At 38.3% G+C, this 22,705-nt stretch overlaps 1 protein-coding gene across 6 annotated transcripts in view; it reads left to right on the forward strand.

Moving 5' to 3' along the window:
- The window catches only part of ATRX (ATRX chromatin remodeler), a 285,985-nt gene that overhangs the window by 257,201 nt on the left and 6,079 nt on the right, over positions 1-22,705 (forward strand). For all 6 annotated transcript variants that reach the window (XM_019955726.2, XM_019955722.2, XM_019955724.2 and 3 more), the window contains one exon: positions 22,267-22,416. In XM_019955726.2, the coding sequence (XP_019811285.1) occupies positions 22,267-22,416 (150 nt within the window). The remainder of the gene's footprint in view (positions 1-22,266; positions 22,417-22,705) is intronic.

Consider the following 22,705-nt stretch of genomic DNA (forward strand, 5'->3'; position numbering starts at 1 on the left):
GGTGGAATGTGAAATTCCATTGGAAGTGGAGGGTGGGGATTGGGGGCAAAGTTCCAGAAATGTCTCCTTTTGAAGCACTAGAAATACCTACCACTATGGGCTTCCCTGTAGCTCAATCGGTAAAGAATCTGCCTGCAGTACAGGAGACCTGGGTTCGATCCCTGGGTTGGGAAGATCTCCTGAGAAGGAAATGGCAACCCACTCCAGTATCCTTGCCTGGAAAATCCATGGACAGAGGAGCCTGGTGGGCTGCAGTCCATGGGGTTGCAAAGAGTCGGGCACGAATCGGGGGCTAACACTAACACTATGGATCATGGAAATTCTGAAATTGAAAATGCCAGGTTTGTATTTAGTAAATGTGAATTAAGTGGTATAAGCTCTTTGGATTTATATACAAGTTAAAAGATACATCTGTTCTCTCTAGGTTATGTGCTTCTTACTAGCCTATGTGGGTAGGGATTGTATCAGTGTATCTTTATCACTGTATCACCAGTACCTGGCATAATACCTAGCGCATAGCATGTATTCAATAAAAGTGTGACAATGAACAAATACATTTTTGTCCTAAAAGTAAGCTAAGGCAATGGTTGACATGCCTTGAACTAACCTGCATCAGAATCGCCTGACAGCTTGATAAAAATGCAGATTCCTGGCTTATCCAAGACTGACTGAATCAGGGACTTCCCTGGTGGCCCAGCGGTTAAGACTCTGTACTTCCACTGTAGGCGTACAGGTTCGATCCCTGGTGGGTGAACTGTGATTCCACCTGCCATGTGGCACATCTCTCTCCAACTCCAGCACCACCAGAAAAAAGCCAATGGTCAGAATTCCCTGGTAATACATTGGATAAGAATCTGCCTTGCAATGCAGGCGACACTGGTTGGATCCCTCATCGGGAAGATTACACATGCCTCAGGCAGCTAGGCCCATGCGCTCTAGGGCCCACAAACCACAACTACTGAAGCCTGTGTGCCTATGGCCTGTGCTCTTCAACAAGAGAAGCCACTGCAATGAGAAGCCCGTGCACCACAACTAGAGAAAAGCCCACAGGCAGGCAGTGGCTAGTGCAACCAAAAATACTTTTTTTTTTTTAAGCCAATGGTCAAGACTTACTAAATCAATTTCTGAGTGTTGGACCTGTATTTTTAACAAGGTCCACTGCTGTTGTGAGTACAAGGTATATAGGAGTATGGTTCACCTAGTTATTATCAGCTAAACTTTTGATTTAAGAATAATAAAGAACAGTAACAAATGTTTATTGAGTGTTTTTTATGCCAAGTACTATTTTTTTAATAAAAATTTGACTTTTATTATTGCTTTCAATGTCAATTAAACATGGCGGTTTTGAAAATAGGTTGAGCACAATTTTTATGTAAATCATCAAAAACAAAGGCATTTTAATCTGACGGCTGGCATTTTTAAAAGGCATTCCTTCCCCTCCTACCAACTAAGGAAAAAGTCCTTCCACTACCAGATCAGGGGCAGTGTTTCTGAACTTGCGACATTTGCCCTTAATTTAGTTAAAAGTGAGAACAAATTAATTCACGGTTCCTTAATTCCAAACAAGGATGTGAAGCAGGCTGGTGACTATTTAATGCCTAGATCTAGGTTGGAATTTTTTAAAATTAGGCAGAAGGTGGGTGTGTGTGCATCTAATCTGTCTTAAAGAGCCTGAGTTATTCCTAGCTTTTAGAAATTATGAAAGAAGTGAGTGAAAACACAGTTTAAACCCTCTATTCATAGGATAAGAGGAGGGAGGGAGGAAGCTGACTTTCATTCACTTCCCCAAAATTTATTCTGTACCTATTATGTGCCAGGCACTGTTCAACATCCTGGGGTTACAGCAACACATAAAGCAGACAAAAGGCCCTGCTCTTACGAAGCTTCCATTGCTGTGTGAGTGGGGAGAGACAGATGATAAAGAAGGTATTAATAAAGACATATGGAGAAGGAAATGACAACCCACTCCAGTATTCCTGTCTGGAGAATCCCATGAACAGAGGAGCCTGGCAGGCTACAGTCCTTGGGGTCACAAGAGTCGGACATGACTTAGCATCTAAACCACCACCAATAAATACATAAAATGTAAAGTATGACAGTGATCAATGCTATGAGAAGAAAAATAGGCACATGGTTCTGAAATGTGGATATTTGGGTGTATGTCAGAGTTTTTATTTATTTTTTATTGAAGTATAGTTGATTTACAATATTAGTTTCAGGTGCACAGAGTAGTGATTGAGATACACACACACACACACACACACACGCACACACATGCACGCACACACACACACACATACATATTCCTTTTCAGATTTTTTTCCCTTGTACGATAGATTATTATAAAATATTGAGTATAGTTCCCTGTGATATACAGTAGATCCTTGTTGGTTACCTATTTTGTATATAGTTATGTATATATGTTAAATCCAGTCTCCTAATTTATCCCTTCCCCGGTCCCCATTTCTACTTCGGTAAACATAAGTTTGTGTTTTAAGTCTTTGAGTCTCTTTCTGTTTTATAAATAAGTTCATTTGTATCCTTTTTTTTTTAGATTCCACAAATAAGTGATACATACTTGTCTTTCTCTGCCTGGCTTAGTTCACTTAGGATAATCTCTAGCTCCTTCCATGTTGCTGCAAATGGCATTACTTCATTCTTTTTATGGCTGAATAATATTCCTGTGTGTGTGTGTGTGTGTGAGAGAGACATCTTTATCCATTCATCTGTCAGTGAATGGTTTAGGTTGCTTCCGTGTCTTGGCTATTGTGAACAGTGCTGCAGTGAACATTAGGGTGTGTGTATCTTTTTGAATTATGGTTTTCTCTGGATATATGCCCAGGAGTGGAATTGCAGGACCATATGACAGCTCCATTTTTAGTTTTTTAAGGAATATCCATACTGTTTTTCATAGGAACTGTACCAGTTTGCATTCCCATCAACAGTATAGGAGAGTTGCTTTTTCTCCACACCCTCTCCAGCATTTATTGTTTGTGGATTCTTTGATGATAGCCATTCTGACCAGTGTTAGGTGATGACTCATTGTAATTTTGATTTGCATTTTTCTAGTAATTAGCAGTGTTGACGGAGAAGGCAATGGCACCCCACTCCAGTACTCTTGCCTGGAAAATCCCATGGACGGAAGAGCCTGGTAGGCAGTAGTCCATGGGGTCGCACAGAGTCAGACACGACTGAGCAACTTCACTTTCACATTTCACTTTCATGCATTGGAGAAGGAAGTGGCAACCCACTCCAGTGTTCTTGCCTGGAGAATCCCAGGGATGGGGGAGCCTGGTGGGCTGCCGTCTATGGGGTTGCACAGAGTTGGACACGACTGAAGTGACTTAGCAACAGCAGCAGCAACAGCAGCAGCAGCAGTGTTGAGCATCTTTTCATGTGCTTTTTGGCTATCTGTATGTCTTCTTTGGAGAAATGTTTATTTAGAACTTTTGCTTATTTTTTGATTGAGTTATTTGTTTTTTGATGTTGAGGTATATAAGCTGTTTGTATATTTTGGAGATTAATACCTTGTTGGTTGCATCATTTACAAGTATTTTCTCCCTGTCTGTATGTTGTCTGTTCATTTTGTTTATGGTTTCCTTTGCTGTGCAAAAAGCTTCTAAGTTTAATTAGGTCCCATTTGTTTATTTTCATTCTTATTTCCATTGCTCTCAGAGACGAATCCAAAAAGATGTTGCTGTGATTTCTGTCAAAGAGTATCCTGCCTGTATTTACCTCTAGGAGTTTTATAGCATCTGGTCTTAACATTTAAGCCATTAATCCATTTTGAGTTCATTGTACATGGTGTTAGAGAATGTTCTAATTTCATTCTTTAAACACATAGTTGTCCAGTTTTCCCAGCAGCAAGGTACTGTATTAAGGGCTTTACTAGCATTGAATTCTTATAGCATTCTTATAAAGCTGGTAGAGTTTATTTCTGTTTATAGGTGATCAAATTATGACAGAGAGAAGTGGTTTCACCTGCATTTGAACTCAGACCCCCATACCCTTTAACTACCACACTCTGCTGTGCTACATATGTTACATAAGTAAACTTGTGAAAATATAGTGAATTGGGGCATTCTGCTTTGATAGGACATCACACTTCTTTTATCCTTCTTTTTTATATCCAGCTTTTTTCCATTGAGAGATGATTGATATATAAATTTGTTAGTTTCAGATGTACAACATAATAATTTGATATATATGTATATTTAAGAATGATCACTGCAATAAGTCAAGTTAACATCCATTATCGCACATAGTTAGACTTTTTTGAAGAGAAGTTTTAAGATCTTCTCTCTTAGCAACTTTCAAATATACAATACAGTATTATTAACTATGTCCTTTTATACACTTCATGAGGTTCTCACAGCAAGTATAGTGGAGTCGTTTGCCATTCCCTCTTTCATTGGATCACATTTTGCTAGAACTCTCCACCATGACTTGTCTGTCTCAGGTGGCCCTACACCATTCAGTTCAGTTGCTCAGTCGTGTCCGACTCTTTGCGACCCCATGAACCGCAGCACGCCAGGCCTCCCTGTCCATCACCAACTGCCGGAGTCTACCCAGACCCATGTCCATTGAGTCAGTGATGACATCCAACCATCTCATCCTTTGTCGTCCCCTATTCCTGCAGCCCTCAATCTTTCCCAGCATCAGGGTCTTTTCAAATGAGTCAGCTCTTCACATCAGGTGGCCAAAGTATTGGAGTTTCAGCTTCAACATCAGTCCTTCCAATGAACACCCAGGACTGGTCTCCTTTAGGATGGACTGGTTGGATCTCCTTGCAGTCCAAGAGACTCTCAAGAGTCTTTTCCAACACCACAGTTCAAAAGCATCAATTCTTCGGCGCTCAGCTTTCTTTATAGTCCAACTCTCACATCCATACATGACTACTGGAAAAACCATAGCCTTGACTAGACGGACGTTTGTTGGCAAAGTAATGTCTCTGCTTTTTAATATGCTGTCTAGGTTGGTCATAACTTTCCTTCCAAGGAGTAAGCGTCTTTTAATTTCATAGCTGCAATCACCATCTGCAGTGACTTTGGAGTCCCCCAAAATAAAATCAGCCACTGTTTCCACTGTTTTCCCATCTATTTGCCAAGAAGTGATGGGACTGGATGCCATGATCTTAGTTTTCTGAATGTTGAGCTTTAAGCCAACCTTTTCACTCTCCTCTTTCACTTTCGTCAAGAGGCTCTTTAGTTCTTCTTCACTTTCTGCTGTAAGGGTGGTGTCATCTGCATATCTGAGGTTATTGATATTTCTCCTGGCAATCTTGATTCCATCTTGTGCTTCCTCCAGCCCAGCATTTCTCACGATGTACTCTACATGTAAGTTAAATAAGCAGGGTGACAACATACAGCCTTGTCATACTCCTTTTCCTATTTGGAACCAGTCTGTTTTTCCATGTCCAGTTCTAACTCTTGCTTCCTGACCTGCATACACGTTTCTTAAGAGGCAGGTCAGGTGGTCTGGTATTCCCATCTCTTTGAGAATTTTCCACAGTTTATTGTGATCCACACAGTCAAATGCTTTGGCATAGTCAATAAAACAGAAATAGATGTTTTTCTGGAAGTCTATTGCTTTTTCAATGATCCAGCAGATGTTGGCAATTTGATCTCTGGTTCCTCTGCCTTTTCTAAAACTAGCTTGAACATCTGGAACTTCACGGTTCATGTATTGCTGAAGCCTGGCTTGGAGAATTTTGAGCATTGCTTTACTAGCTTGTGAGATGAGTGCAATTGTGTGATAGTTTGAGCATTCTTTGGCATTGCCTTTCTTTGGGATTGGAATGAAAACTGACCTGTTCCAGTCCTGTGACCACTGCTGAGTTTTCCAGAATTTGCTGGCATGTTGAGTGCAGCACTTTCACAGCATCATCTTTCAGGATTTGAAATAGCTCAACTGGAATTCAATCACCTCCAGTAGCTTTGTTCGTAGTCATGCTTCCTAAGGCTCACTTGACTTCCCATTCCAGGATGTCTGGCTCTAGGTGAGTGATCACATCATTGTCATTATCTGGGTCATGAAGATCTTTCTTGTACAGTTCTTCTGTGTATTTTTGCCACCTCTTCTTAATATCTTCTGCTTCTGTTCGATCCATACCATTTCTGTCCTTTATGTCCTTTTATGCCCATCTTTGCATGAAATTTTCCCTTGGTGTCTCTAATTTTCTTGAAGAGATCTCTAGTCTTTCCCATTCTGTTGTTTTCCTCCATTTCTTTTTGAATTGATGGCTGAGGAAGGCTTTCTTATCTCTCCTTACTATTCTTTGGAACTCTACATTCAGATGCTTATATCTTTCCTTTTCTCCTTTGCTTTTCGCTTCTCTTCTTTTCACAGCTATTTGTAAGGCCTCCTCAGACAGCCATTTTGTTTTTTTGCATTTCTTTTTCTTGGGGATGGTCTTGATTCCTGTCTGCTGTACAGTGTCACGAACCTCCATCCATAGTTCATCAGGCACTCTGTCTGTCAGATCTAGTCCTTTAAGTCTATTTCTCACTTCCACTATATAGTCATAAGGGATTTGATTTAGGTCATACCTGAATGGGCTAGTGGCTTTCCCCACTTTCTTCAATTTAAGTCTGAATTTGGCAATAAGGATTTCATGATCTGAGCCACAGTCAGCTCCTGGTCTTGTTTTTGCTGACTGTATAGAGCTTCTCCATCTTCACATAGAATATAAAGAATCTGATTTCTGTGTTGACCATCTGGTGATTTCCATGTGTAGAGTCTTCTCTTGTGTTGTTGGAAGAGCGTGTTTTCTATGACCAGTGTGTTCTCTTGGCAGAACTCTATTAGCCTTTGCCCTGCTTCATTCTGTACTCCAAGACCAAATTTGCCTGTTACTCCAGGTGTTTCTTGACTTCCTACTTTTGCATTCCAGTCCCTTATAATGAAAAGGAAATCTTTTTTGGTTGTTAGTTCTAGAAGGTCTTGTAGACAGCCTGGCCCATTTCTTCATTGAGTTATGCAAGCCCCTTCACCATGACAAGGCAGTTATCCTGATATTAATAAAGCTAGTGGATGAGATGGAATTCCAGTAGAGCTATTCAAAACCCTAAAGGGTGGTGCCATCAAGATTGTACATTCAGTATGTCTGCTAATCTGGAAGACCCAGCTGTGGCCACAGGACTGGAAAAGATCAATCCTTATCCCAGTTTCCAAGAAGGGTAATACTAAAGATTGTGCTAACCATCAGACAATTGCACTCATCTCCAATGCTAGTAAGATCATGCTTAAAATCTTGCACGCTAGGCTTTAGCATTACATGAACCAAGAAATTCTAGATTTTCAAACTGGGTTTAGAAAAGGAAGAGGAACCAGACATCAAATTGCCAACATTTGCTGGATCATAGAGAAAGCAAGGGAATTCCAGAAAAACATCTGCCTCTCCTTCATCAACTACACTAAAGTCTTTGACTCTGTTGATCATAACAAACTGTGGAAAGCTCTTAAACAGATGGGAATTCCAGACCATCTTACCTATCTCCTAAGAGACCTGTATGCAAGTCAAGAAGCAGCAGTTAAAACCCTCTACAGGACAACTGATTGGTTCAAGATAGAGAAAGGTATACAACAGGTCTGTCTGCTGTCACCCTGTTTGTTTAACCTATATGCTGAGCACATCATGAGAAATACACGGCTGGATGAGTTACAAGCTAGAATCAAGATAAGTGGGAGAAAAATCAACAACCTCAGATAATGTGGATGATACCACTCTAATGGCAGAAAGGGAAGAGAAATTAAAGAGCCTCTTGATTAGGTTGAAGGAGGAAAGTGAAAGAGCTGGCTTAAAACTAAATATTAAAAAAACTAAGATCATGGCATCTGGCCCCATTACTTCATGTCAAATAGAAGGGGAAAGGTGGAAGTAGTGACATATTTCCTCTTCTTGGGCTCTAAAATCACTGCAAATGGTGACTGCAGCCATGAAATCAGAAGACGATTGCTTCTTGGCAGGAAAGGCATGACAAACCTAGACAGTATGTTGAAAAGCAGAGACATTGCTCTGCCAATGAAAGTCAGTATAGTCAAGGTTATGGTCTTCTCAGTGGTCACATATGGTTGTAAGAGCTGGGCCATAAAGAAGGCAGAATGCCAAAGAATTGATGCCTTCGAAGTGTGGTGCTGGAGAAGACTCCTGAGAGTCCCTGGGACAGCAAGGAGATTAAACTAGTCAATCTTAAGGGAAATCAACCATGAATACTCATTGGAAAGACTGATGCTGAACCTGAAGCTCCAGTATTTTGGTAATCTGATGTGAATAGCCGACTAATTGGAAAAGTTCCTGATGCTGGGAAAGATTGAAGACAGAACAAGAAGAGGATGTCAGAGGATAAGATGGTTGGATGGCATCACAAATCAACGAACATGAACTTGGGCAAACCTTGGAATACGGTGAGGACAGGGAGGCCTAGCGTGCTGCAGTCCATGGGGTTGCAAAGATTCGGACACGACTGGGCCACTGAACGACAGCAGCAACATTATTAACTGTGGCCAATACACTGTACAGTATATCACCAGAACTTACTCAGCAGCTTATAACTGTAAATTTGTACCCTTTGGCAGACATCTCTCCATTTCACATACACTTCAGCTTCTTGTAGCCATCACTCTACTCTGTTTCTATAATTTCAGCTTTTTTCTATTTCACATATAAGTGAGGTTGTACAATATTTTTCTTTCTCAGTATGACTTATTTCACTTAGCATAATGACTTCACCACCCATCCATGTTGTTAAAAATGGCAGGATTTTCTCTTTTTTTATTCAGCAATATTCAATTGTGTGCACCATTGTATGTACCCATTTTCTTTATTCATTCATTCATGGATTATACTTAGGTTGTTTCCATGTCTTGGCTGTTATAAGCAATGCTGCATTAAAGTTGGATTTGCAAATATCTTTTTGAGTTAGTATTTAGTTTTCTTTGGATAAATACCCAGGAGTGGAATTGCTGGATCATATATATGGTAGTTTTATTTCTCAGTTTTTCAGGACACTCCATACTGTTGTTATCCATAGTGGTTGCACAAATTTACTTTCTACCAACAGTGCACAAGGGTTCCCTTTTCTCTACTTCTTCACCTTTCTTCTTAATACTGTGAGTTTATGGAAAGGCATTTGCAGTGTTATAGAGGTGTGTAAGAAGCACAAGCTGGAATCAAGATTGCCCAGAGAAATATCAATAACCTCAGATATGCAGATGACACCACCCTTATGGCAGAAAGTGAAGAGGAACTAAAAAGCCTCTTGATGAAAGTGAAAGAGGAGAGTGAAAAAGTTGGCTTAAAGCTCAACATTCAGAAAACTAAGATTCTGGCATCTGGTCCCATCACTTCATGGCAAATAGATGGGGAAACAGTGGAAACTGTGGCAGACTTTATTTTTTGGGCTCCCAAATCACTGCAGATGGTGATTGCAGCCATGAAATTAAAAGACGCTTACTCCTTGGAAGGAAAGTTATGACCAACCTAGATAGCATATTGAAAAGCAGAGACATTACTTTGCCAACAAAGGTCCGTCTAGTCAAGGCTATGGTTTTTCCTGTGGTCATGTATGGATGTGAGAGTTGGACTGTGAAGAAAGCTGAGTGCCAAAGAATTGATGCTTTTGAACTGTGGTGTTGGAGAAGACTCTTGAGAGTCCCTTGGAGTGCAGGGAGATCCAACCAGTCCATTCTAAAGGAGATCAGCCCTGGGTGTTCATTGGAAGGACTGATGTTGAAGCTGAAAGTCCAGTACTTTGGCCATCTCATGCGAAGAGTTGACTCATTGGAAAAGACTCTGATGCTGGGAAGGATTGGGGGCAGGAGGAGAAGGGGACGGCAGAGGATGAGATGGCTGGATGGCATCACCGACTCGATGGACGTGAGTTTGAGTGAATTCTGGGAGATGGTGATGGACAGGGAGGCCTGGCGTGCTTCGATTCATGGGGTTGCAAAGAGTTGGACATGACTGAGTGAACTGAACTGAACTGACAGGTGTGTAATAGTGGAGAGTATAGATTTTATCTTTTAGTTACTGCAAAATCCTAAAGTGGCACAGCTAATTCCAGTCCTTCTTAATTATCTTTAATGCTGAATATATTGATCTTCAGTACTGAGTCAGTATAGCATGGTGGTTAAAGTCAAGGGCTCTCAGGCAAGACTGAGGTTTGAATCTTGACCATATCAGGTTACTTGACTTCTCTGTGCCTCATTTTCTTGATCTATCATTCTGGGAAATTAGTATCCATTATAATAAAAAACTCATTCTCTCCAGTTTTATTTGCATCTCCTTCTGAGACTATTTTGGAGAAGGCAGTGGCAACCCACTTCAGTACTCTTGCCTGGAAAATCACATGGACAGAGGAGACTGGCAGGCTGCAGTCCATTGGGTCGCGAAGAGGTGGACATGACTGAGCGACTTCACTTTCTGAGACTGTTATTATGCTTTTAGCTTCCATATCTTTTAGCTTTTCTTTTGCATTTCCTATTTCTTTATCCTTTCCTGCTATCTTTTGTGAAAGTGTCTCAGTATGATCTCCTAGCTAAGTTAGTCTTCAGCTGTACTTCTCCTGCTACTTAAACTATCCATTGAGTTAGTTATTTCAATGATTTTTTTTATCTGAAATACTTCATTTTGATACTTTTAAGATATGTTTTATTTCAATTTCATATTGCTAATATTTCCCCTTATTTCCTTAAATGCACCTATCATGCTTACTCTGAATTATTTTTTCAATAACTCTGCCTCAGGTGGCATATGATGCCCATTTTGTCACCCTAGTGATGTTGCACACACACGTGTATCTCTCTAAGTTCCTGGACTACATGTTTCATTTTACCTTCTGTAGTTTTTCCTGCAGGTTGATTGTCAGGAAGGGAACCAGCACCCCATGCTGAATTACGATCTTAGATATCTCATCAGTAATAAGGGGGTTAAAAATAGTGTGTACTTCATAGAGTTATTGTGACTAATTAGATAATTCATATGAAGTTCTTAGAACAGTGTCATCATGCATTTTTGCATTCGGTTTAGGTGTTTCAAACATCTGTAGAGAGGTAACTTGGAGGAAACTGATTTGCTAAAATAGAGAGCTAACTAAGGCTAGAATGCATATGGAGCCATCTTTTCAACTTTGGGCTGTCCCAGAATTCTGCCGTATAGTCTACTGTTTCCCTTATCACAGATAAAATAGGTTTAAAAAGTTAATTAAAAATTATTCCTATTGTGAAATTTTCAAACTAGAAAAATGTAATGTATACCCATATACCCATCACCTAGATTTAATAGTTGTTAGTATTTCACCACATTTGCCTCTATTTTTCTAAAATATTTTAAATTACAAGAATATATTTTGGTTGTAAATATTTTAGTATAAATCTCTAAATTATAATCACAATAACATAAAATTAATCATTCTTAATTTCCTAGCATCATCAAATGCCACATCCATATTAATATTCAGATTAACCAACTTGTCTTAAAAATGTTTGTTACAGTTTCTTTGTTCAAACCAGGATCCACTCAAGGTGTACTGTACTTGGTTGTGGTGTCTCTCTATATATTTCTTTAATTTAGTGCAGTCACCTTCCCTCCCTTCATTCTGGATTTATTTCCTAATGGTGAATTTGAATTTCTATATCTTATATATTCTGTAAACTGAAAATTAGATCCAAAAGTTTGATTAGATTCATGGCAGATATTTTCTGACAAGAATGTTTCATAGATGGTGTGTAAAATGAGATTAGTATTCTTTAAAAAAAAGATAAGGCAAGTTATGGGGAAAAGGAAGTAATACATATCAAGTGCTTGTGCTATGTTCCTTTTAAAAACATAATCTCTTTTAATCCTTACAATAATCCTATGAGTTACAGGTGGTATTACCCCTTTGTAGTAAGGGAATTGTTTCTGAGAGATTACCCAGTTATTAAGGAGCAAAGTTAGAATTCCAAAAGAGGTTTCTTAGAAAACTAAAAATGGAACTACCAGATGACCCAGCAGTTATACTTTTGTGTATATATCCCCAAAAATGAAAATAGTAATTCAAAAATATATGTGCACCCCAGTGTTCATAGCAGCATTACTTACACTAGCCAAGATATGGAAGCAATGTCAGTGTTTATCAACAGATGAATGAATAAACAAGATATGGTAATTTATATATACAATGGAATACTGCTCAGCCATAAAAAATGAAATTTTGCCATTTGCAATAACATGGATGGAGTTGAAGGCTATTTTGCATAGTGAAATAAGTCAGCCAGAGAAAGACAAATACTGTAGGATGTCACTTATATGTGGAATCTAAAAATACACCAAGCTAGTGAATTTAACAAAAAAGAAACAGACTCACAGATGTAGAAAATGAACTAGTGGTTACAAGTGAGGAGCTGGAAGGGAGGAGGAGCAAGATAAAGGTTGGGGATTAAGAGGTACAAACTATTATGTATAAAATAAATAAGTTACAAGGATATATTATATAGCACAGGGAATATAGACAGTATTTTATCATTATAAGTGGAGTATAACCTTTAAAAATTGTGAATCACTACGTTGCACACTTGAAACATGATATTGTATATCAGCTATACCACAATAATAATAATGAAATTAAAATTCTTTTAAAGAGAGAAGGGAAAAAATTCAACAAGATACTTTAAATAAACATAAGAAATTTTACTAACAAATCACTTGCTCTTTGTGCTTCAGTCTCTGGTAAAATAAGAGCAATAAGTTGATTTGATCCTCACATAAATAAATTGCTTTGGCTTATTATGCTTTCATTTTAGGTAATGAGAGGTATCCTTTAAGCATCAGCTAAAATGTATTTACATATGTATGTTCTTAGAACAGGTAATAACTGGTCCTTCTATAATTATGACAGCCATATATCTAGAATTTTCTAGGACAATTCTGACATCAGATAATTTGTCTTGTTGATTTTGTCCAATGAATTTTTCATTAGAAAGACTTGGTTAAGGTTTAAAAACTACTCTCTGTGTATGGGAATACATTGTTAGTTTTTTAAATTGAGAGTCTGCTTTAGACCTTTAGAAAAGGTGTTGAATATAAGAGAAAGTGGTAAATAAAACCTGGTAAGAATCTTTTCTTGATCCCAGTTAACTGACCAAGAAAAAAATATTAAAATCTTAGTTTCTGCAACACATTAGTCACATTTCAAGTGCTCAGAGGCTACATGTGACTGCTGCTGCTGCCGCTAAGTCACTTCAGTCATGTCCAGCTCTGTGCGACCCCATAGACAGCAGCCCATGAGGCTCCCCCATCCCTGGGATTCTCCAGGCAAGACCACCCGAGTGGGATGCCATTTCCTTCTCCAATGTATTAAAGTGAAAAGTGAAAGTGAAGTTGCTCAGTCGTGTCTGACTCTTCGAGACCCCATGGACTGCAGCCTACCAGGCTTCTCTGTCCATGGGATTTTCCAGACAAGAGTACTGGAGTGGGGTGCCATTGCCTTCTCCAACATGTGACTGCTGCTGCTGCTAAGTCACTTCAGTCGTGTCTGACTCTGTGCGACCCCATAGATGGCAGCCCACCAGGCTCTGCCATCCCTGGGATTCTCCAGGCAAAAACACTGGAGTGGGTTGCCATTTCCTTCTCCAACATGTGACTAGTGGCTGCCAAATCAGACAGTGCAGACACAGCACATTCCATCATTGCCCAGAATGCTGTTGGAGCCGTACTCTAGACTCTGTGAGCTTTACTACTACATATAAAGCCTCCCAATTGAAAAAGTTATATAACTCTGTGTGTGTGTACACACACGCACAACACACACATATATGTTGTTGTTTAGTTGCTAGGTCATGTCTGACTCTTTTGCGACCCCATGAACTGTAGCCCACCAGGCTCCTCTGTCCATGGGATTTTCCAGGCAAGAATACTGGAATGGGTTGCCATTTCCTTCATGGGATCTTGCTGACCCAGGGACTGAACTCGTGTCTCCTGCATTGCAGGTAGATTTTTTACCATTATTCTGCCATTAAACTTTCCTCTAAAATTAAAAAGGCTGTCTTTTTCTTTTAATCAAATCAATTGATTCCTGCAAAATTATACTGATGTTTATACATAAAATTGTTGCAGAGAGAAACATGGTAAGCAAGGCTATATGTCCTCTCAGTTTTTTTTTTTTTTTTCATTTTCATTTAGAGAAGTTCAGAAGGATATAACTAACATGTTGAAATGACAGTGATTGTGAATTACTATAGATACTTGAGTGCCACAGCATTTTAATATCCTAAAATATGTTATTGAGGTTGATTGGTTCAAATGTGTCTTATAACACTTCCAGGAATAGGGACAGTGGAAAACTGAAACTGTAATACTTACAGGGGAATTAAGTAGGTGAATGTCTCTTCATTTACTGAGGTTTTCATGACTGAGCTTTTTGTATCAAATTTATTACTTTAGAACCTTAAAAGGAGTATAAATTGTGGGAGAGATTTGATCAAAATAAGAATCACTAGTTGATCTTACATCATTTTTTAAACCATTTTAACTTTTACATTTTAATGTTTTCTTTCTTTAAATGTAATTTGAACTGCCAAAAAAACTACTTTCCCTCCTATTTTCATATACTTTTTATAACACGCCTATGGTTGTGTTAGAGGATGTAACACTGTTAATAAACTAAAGAAATAATGTGAACTCCAGATTGTATAACATAAGAATTGAGTTCCAATTCAGGCTCTTCTTGGAAAGCTGCAACCTCTAGAAAGTCACTACAGTCATATAAAAATATAGAATGGCACTCTTTACCTCACAGTGAGTGGCATATGTCATGTATAAGAATTGTAATGGATAACCAGTTTTTAAAGGTTAAATGCTAAATATAGTATCTGGTTCTTTAAATGTTAATTGAGTGTCAAACATTCTTATCAAAGGAGATTCTAGCTTTTAATCTCTACCGGTTTGATCCCTGGGTCGGGAGATCCCCTAGAGAGGGAAATGGCAAAACACTCCAGTATCTTTGCCTGGAGCATCCCATGTACACAGGAGCCTGGTGGGCTATAGTCCATGGCGTGACAAAGAGTCGGGCTCGACTGAGCAAATAAAAAGGACAAGTAAGTGTCAGGCCTGCCTTTTCTTTCCTTGAAAGTTACAAGTTCTACAGTTGTCACTAACTTATTCTTACCTACAATTTGAGAATCTGGATTATATTTATAAATACTCTTTGGCAAGGTTTATGTGCTCTTGACCTCAAAATCTGATATGAGGTGGTATGTGAACTTCATTTATTAGCTCTCTGCGGCTGCTGCTGCTGCTGCTAAGTCGCTTCAGTCGTGTCTGACTCTGTGTGACCCCATAGACGGCAGCCCACCAGGCTCCACCATCCCTGGGATTCTCCAGGCAGGAACACTGGAGTGGGTTTCCATTTCCTTCTCCAATGAATGAAAGTGAAAAGTGAAAGTGAAGTCGCTCAGTCGTGTCAGACTCTTTGCGACCCCGTGGACCACAGGACCACAGGCTCCTCTGTCCGTGGGATTTTCCAGGCAAGAGTACTGGAGTGGGTTGCCATTGCCTTCTCCTTACTAGCTCTTTCAGATCAGTCGCTCAGTCGTGTCCGACTCTTTGTGACCCCATGAATCGCAGCACGCCAGGCCTCCCTGTCCATCACCAACTCCCGGAGTTCACTGAGACTCACGTCCATCGAGTCAGGGATGCCATCCAGCCATCTCATCCTCTGTCGTCCCCTCCTCCTCCTGCCCTCAATCCCTCCCAGCATCAGGGTCTTTTCCAATGAATCAACTCTTTGCATGAGGTGGCCAAAGTACTGGAGTTTCAGCTTTAGCATCAGTCCTTCCAAAGAAATCCCAGGGCTGATCTCCTTCAGAATGGACTGGTTGGATCTCCTTGCAGTCCAAGGGACTCTCAAGAGTCTTCTCCAACACCACAGTTCAAAAGCATCAATTCTTCTGCACTCAGCCTTCTTCACAGTCCAACTCTCACATCCATACATGACCACAGGAAAAACCATAGCCTTGACTAGATGGACCTTTGTTGACAAAGTAAGGTCTCTGCCTTTGAATATGCTATCTAGGTTGGTCATAACTTTCCTTCCAAGGAGTAACATGGCTGCAGTCACCATCTGTAGTGATTTTAGTCACTTTCAAATATGTTGCATTTTTTCCCCTTAGGTAGTTTGGGAAGAAACGGGCTTTAAATTTGAAAGTAGAAACTTTTTTGACTAGGAATATTGAGTTTCTTTATTAAGAATCTAGACTTATTTAATAAAAGGAATTTTTTTCATAGCTTTTTGAGTGGATCCTGTGGCACGTAAGTATTCTAGTGTTATTTCTAGATATTATAATACTCAAATTCAAAGTGATAGCAAGGGAAATATTTTAAAACATGGCAAACCCCTGCCCCCACCCCTAGGCAAAGCTTGATTGTTTTTTTTAAATTTTTATTTTCAAGGTTTAATTTCATAATTAATTAAATGGAAATTTTTGTCAGCTTGCCAAATACTTTAAACTCCTAAGTAATTAACTTAAACTTGTAGTTTATCGTTAATTTTCATTTATTAATTGGACTAGTCATTTTAAAGCTCAAACTAATTTAGGTTATTAGCTAGAATGTAGACCATGGTTTTCCCAGCTTCTAAGTTTTTCACTTATTTAAGGAGAAATAAAGTTTAGACAAAGAAAAGTAAAGGTACACATTTGGATATAATTTAAATCTCATTTTGATGACTGTTGGCTGAGTGATTATAGATTCTGCTCCAGTATTATTTTCAATAATAGTGTTACTATAGCAACTAATATAATGCATGGTTTAAGGGGGAAATAAAAAAAAAAACACCTCTCTCTGATCATATTGTATATTGGGATAAAATTTTTCTTTATTAGTTTTTATTACTTGTACTAGACTTTGCAAAACTTTTTTTCCCAAAGAAATACTCTGAGGATCCTGTTGCAGATATTTTTTGCCCTATTCATTTCATCATCTATTTCTTGTATTGACAGTATGCTGCAATTAATTTAAATGGGAAAGTTGTAGAAACACTTTGTATCAGAAATCCTGTATCTTTTTTCTCTTACTGTGTCTTAAACAACACTCTCGAAGAAAGATTTCTGCTTTCCTACTTTTGAAATGTATAAATGAATCTCGTTCCTTTAAAAGTCAGTTAGCTTATATGTCGTCTTTTCTTTGCTAAAATGATGATAATGGTAAGGGGTACTTGTCTAAGTCCCTGAGTATTGTTGGCATATTATTGTATGAACAAGTGGTTGATATACATTAAAATTTATCCATTAACCTATTTCATTGCAGATTTGGTGATAATTAAAACCTAGAAGTGGCATAAACATATAATAAACTCTTAAGAGAATAATTCAGTTCAGTTAAGTTCAGTTCAGTCGCTCAGTCGTGTCCGACTCTCTGCGACCCCATGAATCCCAGCACGCCAGGCCTCCCTGTCCATCACCAACTCCCGGAGTTCACCCAGACTCACGTCCATCGAGTCAGTGATGCCATCCAGCCATCTCATCCTCTGCCGTCCCCTTCTCCTCCTGCCCCCAATCCCTCCCAGCATCAGAGTCTTTTCCAATGAATCAACTCTTCACATGAGGTGGCCAAAGTACTGGAGTTTTAGCTTTAGCATCAGTCCTTCCAAAGAACAACCAGGACTGATCTCCTTCAGAATGGACTGGTTGGATCTCCTTGCAGTCCAAGGGACTCTCAAGAGTCTTCTCCAACACCACAGTTCAAAAGCATCAATTCTTCGGCACTCAGCCTTCTTCACAGTCCAACTCTCACATCCATACATGACCACAGGAAAAACCACAGCCTTGACTAGACGAACCTTTGTTGGCAAAGTAATGTCTCTGCTTTTCAATATGCTATCTAGGTTGGTCATAACTTTCCTTCCAAGGAGTAAGCGTCTTTTAATTTCATGGCTGCAGTCACCATCTGCAGTGATTTTGGAGCCCAAATGATAAAGTATATCTATATAATGTACACAATTAAAACCAATGAAGGTTCTGTAGTTTGTGTAAAATAATGTTCATGGACAGATATTAAGGCAGAAAAGTAGGTTTTAAAGTATAGTAGTAAAGTATAGTACAATCCCATTTTTATGTGAAAATTTATATACACACACGTGTGTAAAATATAAATGTGTGGAGCGATATACACAAATGTTACCGGTAGTTATCTCTAGGTTTTATAACGGGAATTATAACATCATTTCCATTAAAAATTTTAAAAATTCTGAAAAGAAGGGAGTGTTGTGGCTAGTAAAAGCAATATGGTTATTTCGCTTGATGTTAGGAGGGAGGTAATGTTTTAGGAAAAGGGTCCAAAAGTTTTTAATGATACGAAGGTATGTTACGTGCACTTTTCCTCTGATTTGTTGGCATTTTAATTGACTGTGGGTCAAAATGAAAATTATTGCATGGGTGGAAGCTGAATCATAGTCTAACCATAGTTAGGCAATCATGTTTGACTTGATATCATAGATCTTAAATCTGGTGGGGAGAAGACATTACAAGGTTTCAGAAATGGGATTTCATAAAATCACTATCTCCTGAAGATGAAAATGGTTAAACAGTTCTTGTCAGGTTCAGGCTAAGCATGAACTGACCTTTTATGTTTGTGTCTACTTATTGTTTTTATTTCAACTTTTATATTTTCTTTTATTAAAAAATTAACACATTTGTTTTTAAAAACTTCAAAAAGAACAGAAGTGTTAAAAGTGGAAAAAAATAGACCTACTTAAGTTTCTCCTTCCTCTGCAATCCTTTAGGGAATTCTTCTTTTTTAAAGAGAATAGATCTGGGAAATGGAGGAACCATGCCTCAAGAAAACGGTCATTCTTTACAGTGTGGTAGAATGATCACTGGATAGGAGTCAGGAAATTTATCTTCTAATCCCAGCTAGTCTGTAGCTCTGTGATTGGGGAAAAAGTTACTTTGCCTCTCTGAACATTATTTTCTACCAATTTCAAGATGATAAGTTTGGTTGAAAATCAGGATACAGACACTTTTTAAAAAGGGTATATATGAGCGTTGTTTGTGTATATGTGTGTGCATGCATTTCTGCAAAGGCTTTTTCTCTAATTATAAAAAGTAGTTAATATATGAATCATGGCATTTATAATTGAGAAATAAATGCTATACTTAATTGACATAGTATTACTTTCCAGAGAATTGGGTATTTCATTTATTCCTGCTATTCTTATATCATCCTGTTACACATGTAACTGTAGAGCATTTCATCCATGTTTAACTCACAGTCATAACTAGATTAAGTTATTATCCACTGTTATAGAGAGAAGCATACAGCTGAAAAATAAATTCAGTTTCTGCTGCTCTTTCCCTTAGGTTACTGTCTTAGAGAAATGAAGTGATTTTTGACTACAGTTCTTTTAAGAACATCACTTATTGTCAAACAGAAGTGAAATTGGGATTATCCATAGAACATTTCTATCTTGTAATTTATTTGGTATTTTGTGAACAGCTGACTTTCCTAATTATATTTGGCATGGTCACTTGCTAAAAATATTAGTCAGTGTTATCTGGTTTTATTACATACCTCACTTCTGAGTCATGCATGGGGTGGGGTGGGGTAACCATGGGAGACACACATCTAAGGAAGCATTATCTTTTAACAAAATTTAATTCAGATTGCCCTATCTCTCTGCCTGCCTGGTTAGTAACTTTGAACTTTGGAGATCTATCTAGTTGTGATAAACATGTTCTGTATGCCATAGGCCAGAGAAAGTCAGCTTTGATGGCAGATTTCTATACTGGTGCAGAAGAGAAATGTTTAGTTAACATTTTAAAATAAGTAAACCAAAAAATAAAGAACTAAATTTATTAGCATATATGCATTCCACCAGAAGACTTTCTTTCTTGAACCTTATATGGTCTTTTAATGTTTTCAACCAAAGAAATAGCACATGCATTCAAAATTAATTGTAAAATCTTAATTACAGATATGTCCATTTAAAAAAATCATTTTCTTTCATGAAATTATGAAATGATTCTTTCAAGTGTTTATTGATGTGGCAAGATAAAAAGTTTGTTAACATAATACCAGGTATCAAAATGGTTGGAATTGGTGTCAGCATTTGCTTTTGTACAGAAAAAAAAAAAAAAAAAAAAACTTAGGGCCTCATGAGTTGAATTTTTCATCTTGAGTTACATAACAAACATTTGAGCTCCTATCCTGTGCTGAATTGTATACTGTAGATATGGTTGAAGATGTAAAGACAAAATTCTTTGTAAGTGTGGGCTTTGTCTATGCTAAAACTTAGGCAGGCATTAAGCATTATTTAATATAGATTAAATTTAATGTGCTATATGCTTCCCTGTACCTTCCTTTGACCAGTAATTATTTACATTCCTTCATTAAATTCACTCAGTTTAGAAAGTGTGTTCTAAGGAATCTTGCTGTTAGAAGCTATAGAAAGTCCTTTTGTAAAGTGAATTAATTTGCCTTCTATATATCCAGGTTTTCATCTTTAATTTCTTAATACACAGCTTGTGAATATTTTAAATTTTTTGTTAGCAAATGACATATCCATGGTTCACTTTAACAGAGCAGGAGTTTGGGGTTCTTACTGAGTATATAAGTGATTCCAAGTTTTAAGCTTTTAGTTTTTTCACCTTAAAAGACTGACATAAGACATCATGACTTTAAAAAAAAGACACTTTGATAATAAAATGATAAATAATGTATATCAATTTAAATTTGATCCTAGGTCCTTATAGTGTAATTTATATTTGAGTTTCTTACAGTTGAAATAGAAGGACTGTATGTTCCAGTTATGCAGATGACACCACCCTTGTGGCAGAAAGTGAAGAGGAACTAAAAAGCCTCTTGATGAAAGTGAAAGTGGAGAGTGAAAAAGTTGGCTTAAAGCTCAACATTCAGAAAACGAAGATCATGGCATCTGGTCCCATCACTTCATGGCAAATAGATGGGGAAACAGTGGAAACTGTGGCAGACTTTATTTTTGGGGGCTCCAAAATCACTGCAGATGGTGACTGCAGCCATGAAATTAAAAAACACTTACTCCTTGGAAGAAAAGTTATGACTAACCTAGATAGCATATTAAAAAGTAGAGACATTACTTTGCCAACAAAGGTCCATCTAGTCAAGGCTATGGTTTTTCCAGTGGTCATGTATGGATGTGAGAGTTGGACTGTGAAGAAGGCTGAGTGCCGAAGAATTGATGCTTTTGAACTGTGGTGTTGGAGAAGACTCTTGAGAGTCCCTTGGACTGCAAGGAGATCCAACCAGTCTATTCTGAAGGAGATTGGCCCTGGGTGTTCTTTGGAAGGACTGATGTTGAAGCTGAAACTCCAGTACTTTGGCCACCTCATGCGAAGAGTTGATTGATTGGAAAAGACTCTTATGCTGGGAGGGATTGGGGACAGGAGGAGAAGGGGTCGACAGAGGATGAGATGGCTGGATGGCATCACTGACTCGATGGACGTGAGTCTGAGTGAACTCTGGGAGTTGGTGATGGACAGGGAGGCCTGGCGTGCTGCGATTCATGTGGTCACAGAGTCGGACATGCCTGAGTGACTGAACTGAACTGAACTGATGTTCCAGTTAAACTGTTCTGTAGCTATTTTGATTAATTTAGATTTGGATTTTGTTAGTATAGTGGTTGGTAGGTAGAGTGATTATGAAAATAAAGTTGTTAAGGGACTTCCCTGATGGTTCAGTGACTAAGACTCTGGTGCTCCCAGTGCAGGGGGCTCAGGTTCAATCCCTTGTCTGGAAACTGGATCCCACATGCTGCAACTTAGAGTTCTCATGCTGCAGCTATAAAGATGCCACATGCTACAGCGAAGATCAAAGATCCTGCATGCCGCAACTAAGAGACCTGGTGCAGCAAAATAAATAAATACAGGTGTTAAATATTTATGAACAGGAATAGCCATGATTTTTAGCAAAAGCATCTATGAATTTAGCAGACTTACGTTAGCCTTTTTTTTTTCAACTTTGAAAAAAGCACAAAACAAAATGCATAGGAAAAAATTAGAAAAATGTTGGAATAAGAAAGCTTGAAAGATGAAAAGTAGTCATTAAAAAATTGAACCCCTAAAACATGCTGTATAAATATGACATTCTTACATAAGAGGCTGGTATTGCATGTATTGTGAATGTTTTCTAGGTAATTTATCATATATATCAGAAATATGTATAGTAGCGAGTTTCTAGACTAACAGTAGGTCAAAGAACTATGGAGATATGATCCAGAGGGAGAAAATAACTATTATTTCAACCTTTCTAAACAGGACACCATACTTGCAGAACTTCTTCAAATACATAAAGAACACATTGTAGGATATCATGAACATGATTCTCTTTTGGACCACAAAGAAGAAGAAGAGTTGACTGAAGAAGAAAGAAAAGCAGCTTGGGCTGAATATGAAGCAGAGAAGAAGGTAGTTCATCTGAAATGCTTTTTGTTGTTGTTTTTGTTGTTAGTCATTTAAAAGAACAGTGGAGGAAGAAAAGGGTCACATTTGGAAAAAGTAATAATATAGTGAATCTTCAGGAAGAGAGTCCCCCAAGTTTGGGTGTCTGTTTATGGGCTTTGGCTACCTTTGGTGGTAGACTCGAAGGAGAGGAGAGAAGAAAATGTTTCCCTTTAAAGAGTAGTAACCTCATTTCTGATTAGCACTTGCTAAATTGAGAGATTAGTGGGAAGCTGTATATTTAGCATCACTTAAC

The sequence above is a fragment of the Bos indicus genome, chromosome X (genome assembly GCF_029378745.1).
Source record: "Bos indicus isolate NIAB-ARS_2022 breed Sahiwal x Tharparkar chromosome X, NIAB-ARS_B.indTharparkar_mat_pri_1.0, whole genome shotgun sequence".
NCBI classification, from domain to species: Eukaryota; Metazoa; Chordata; class Mammalia; order Artiodactyla; family Bovidae; genus Bos; species Bos indicus.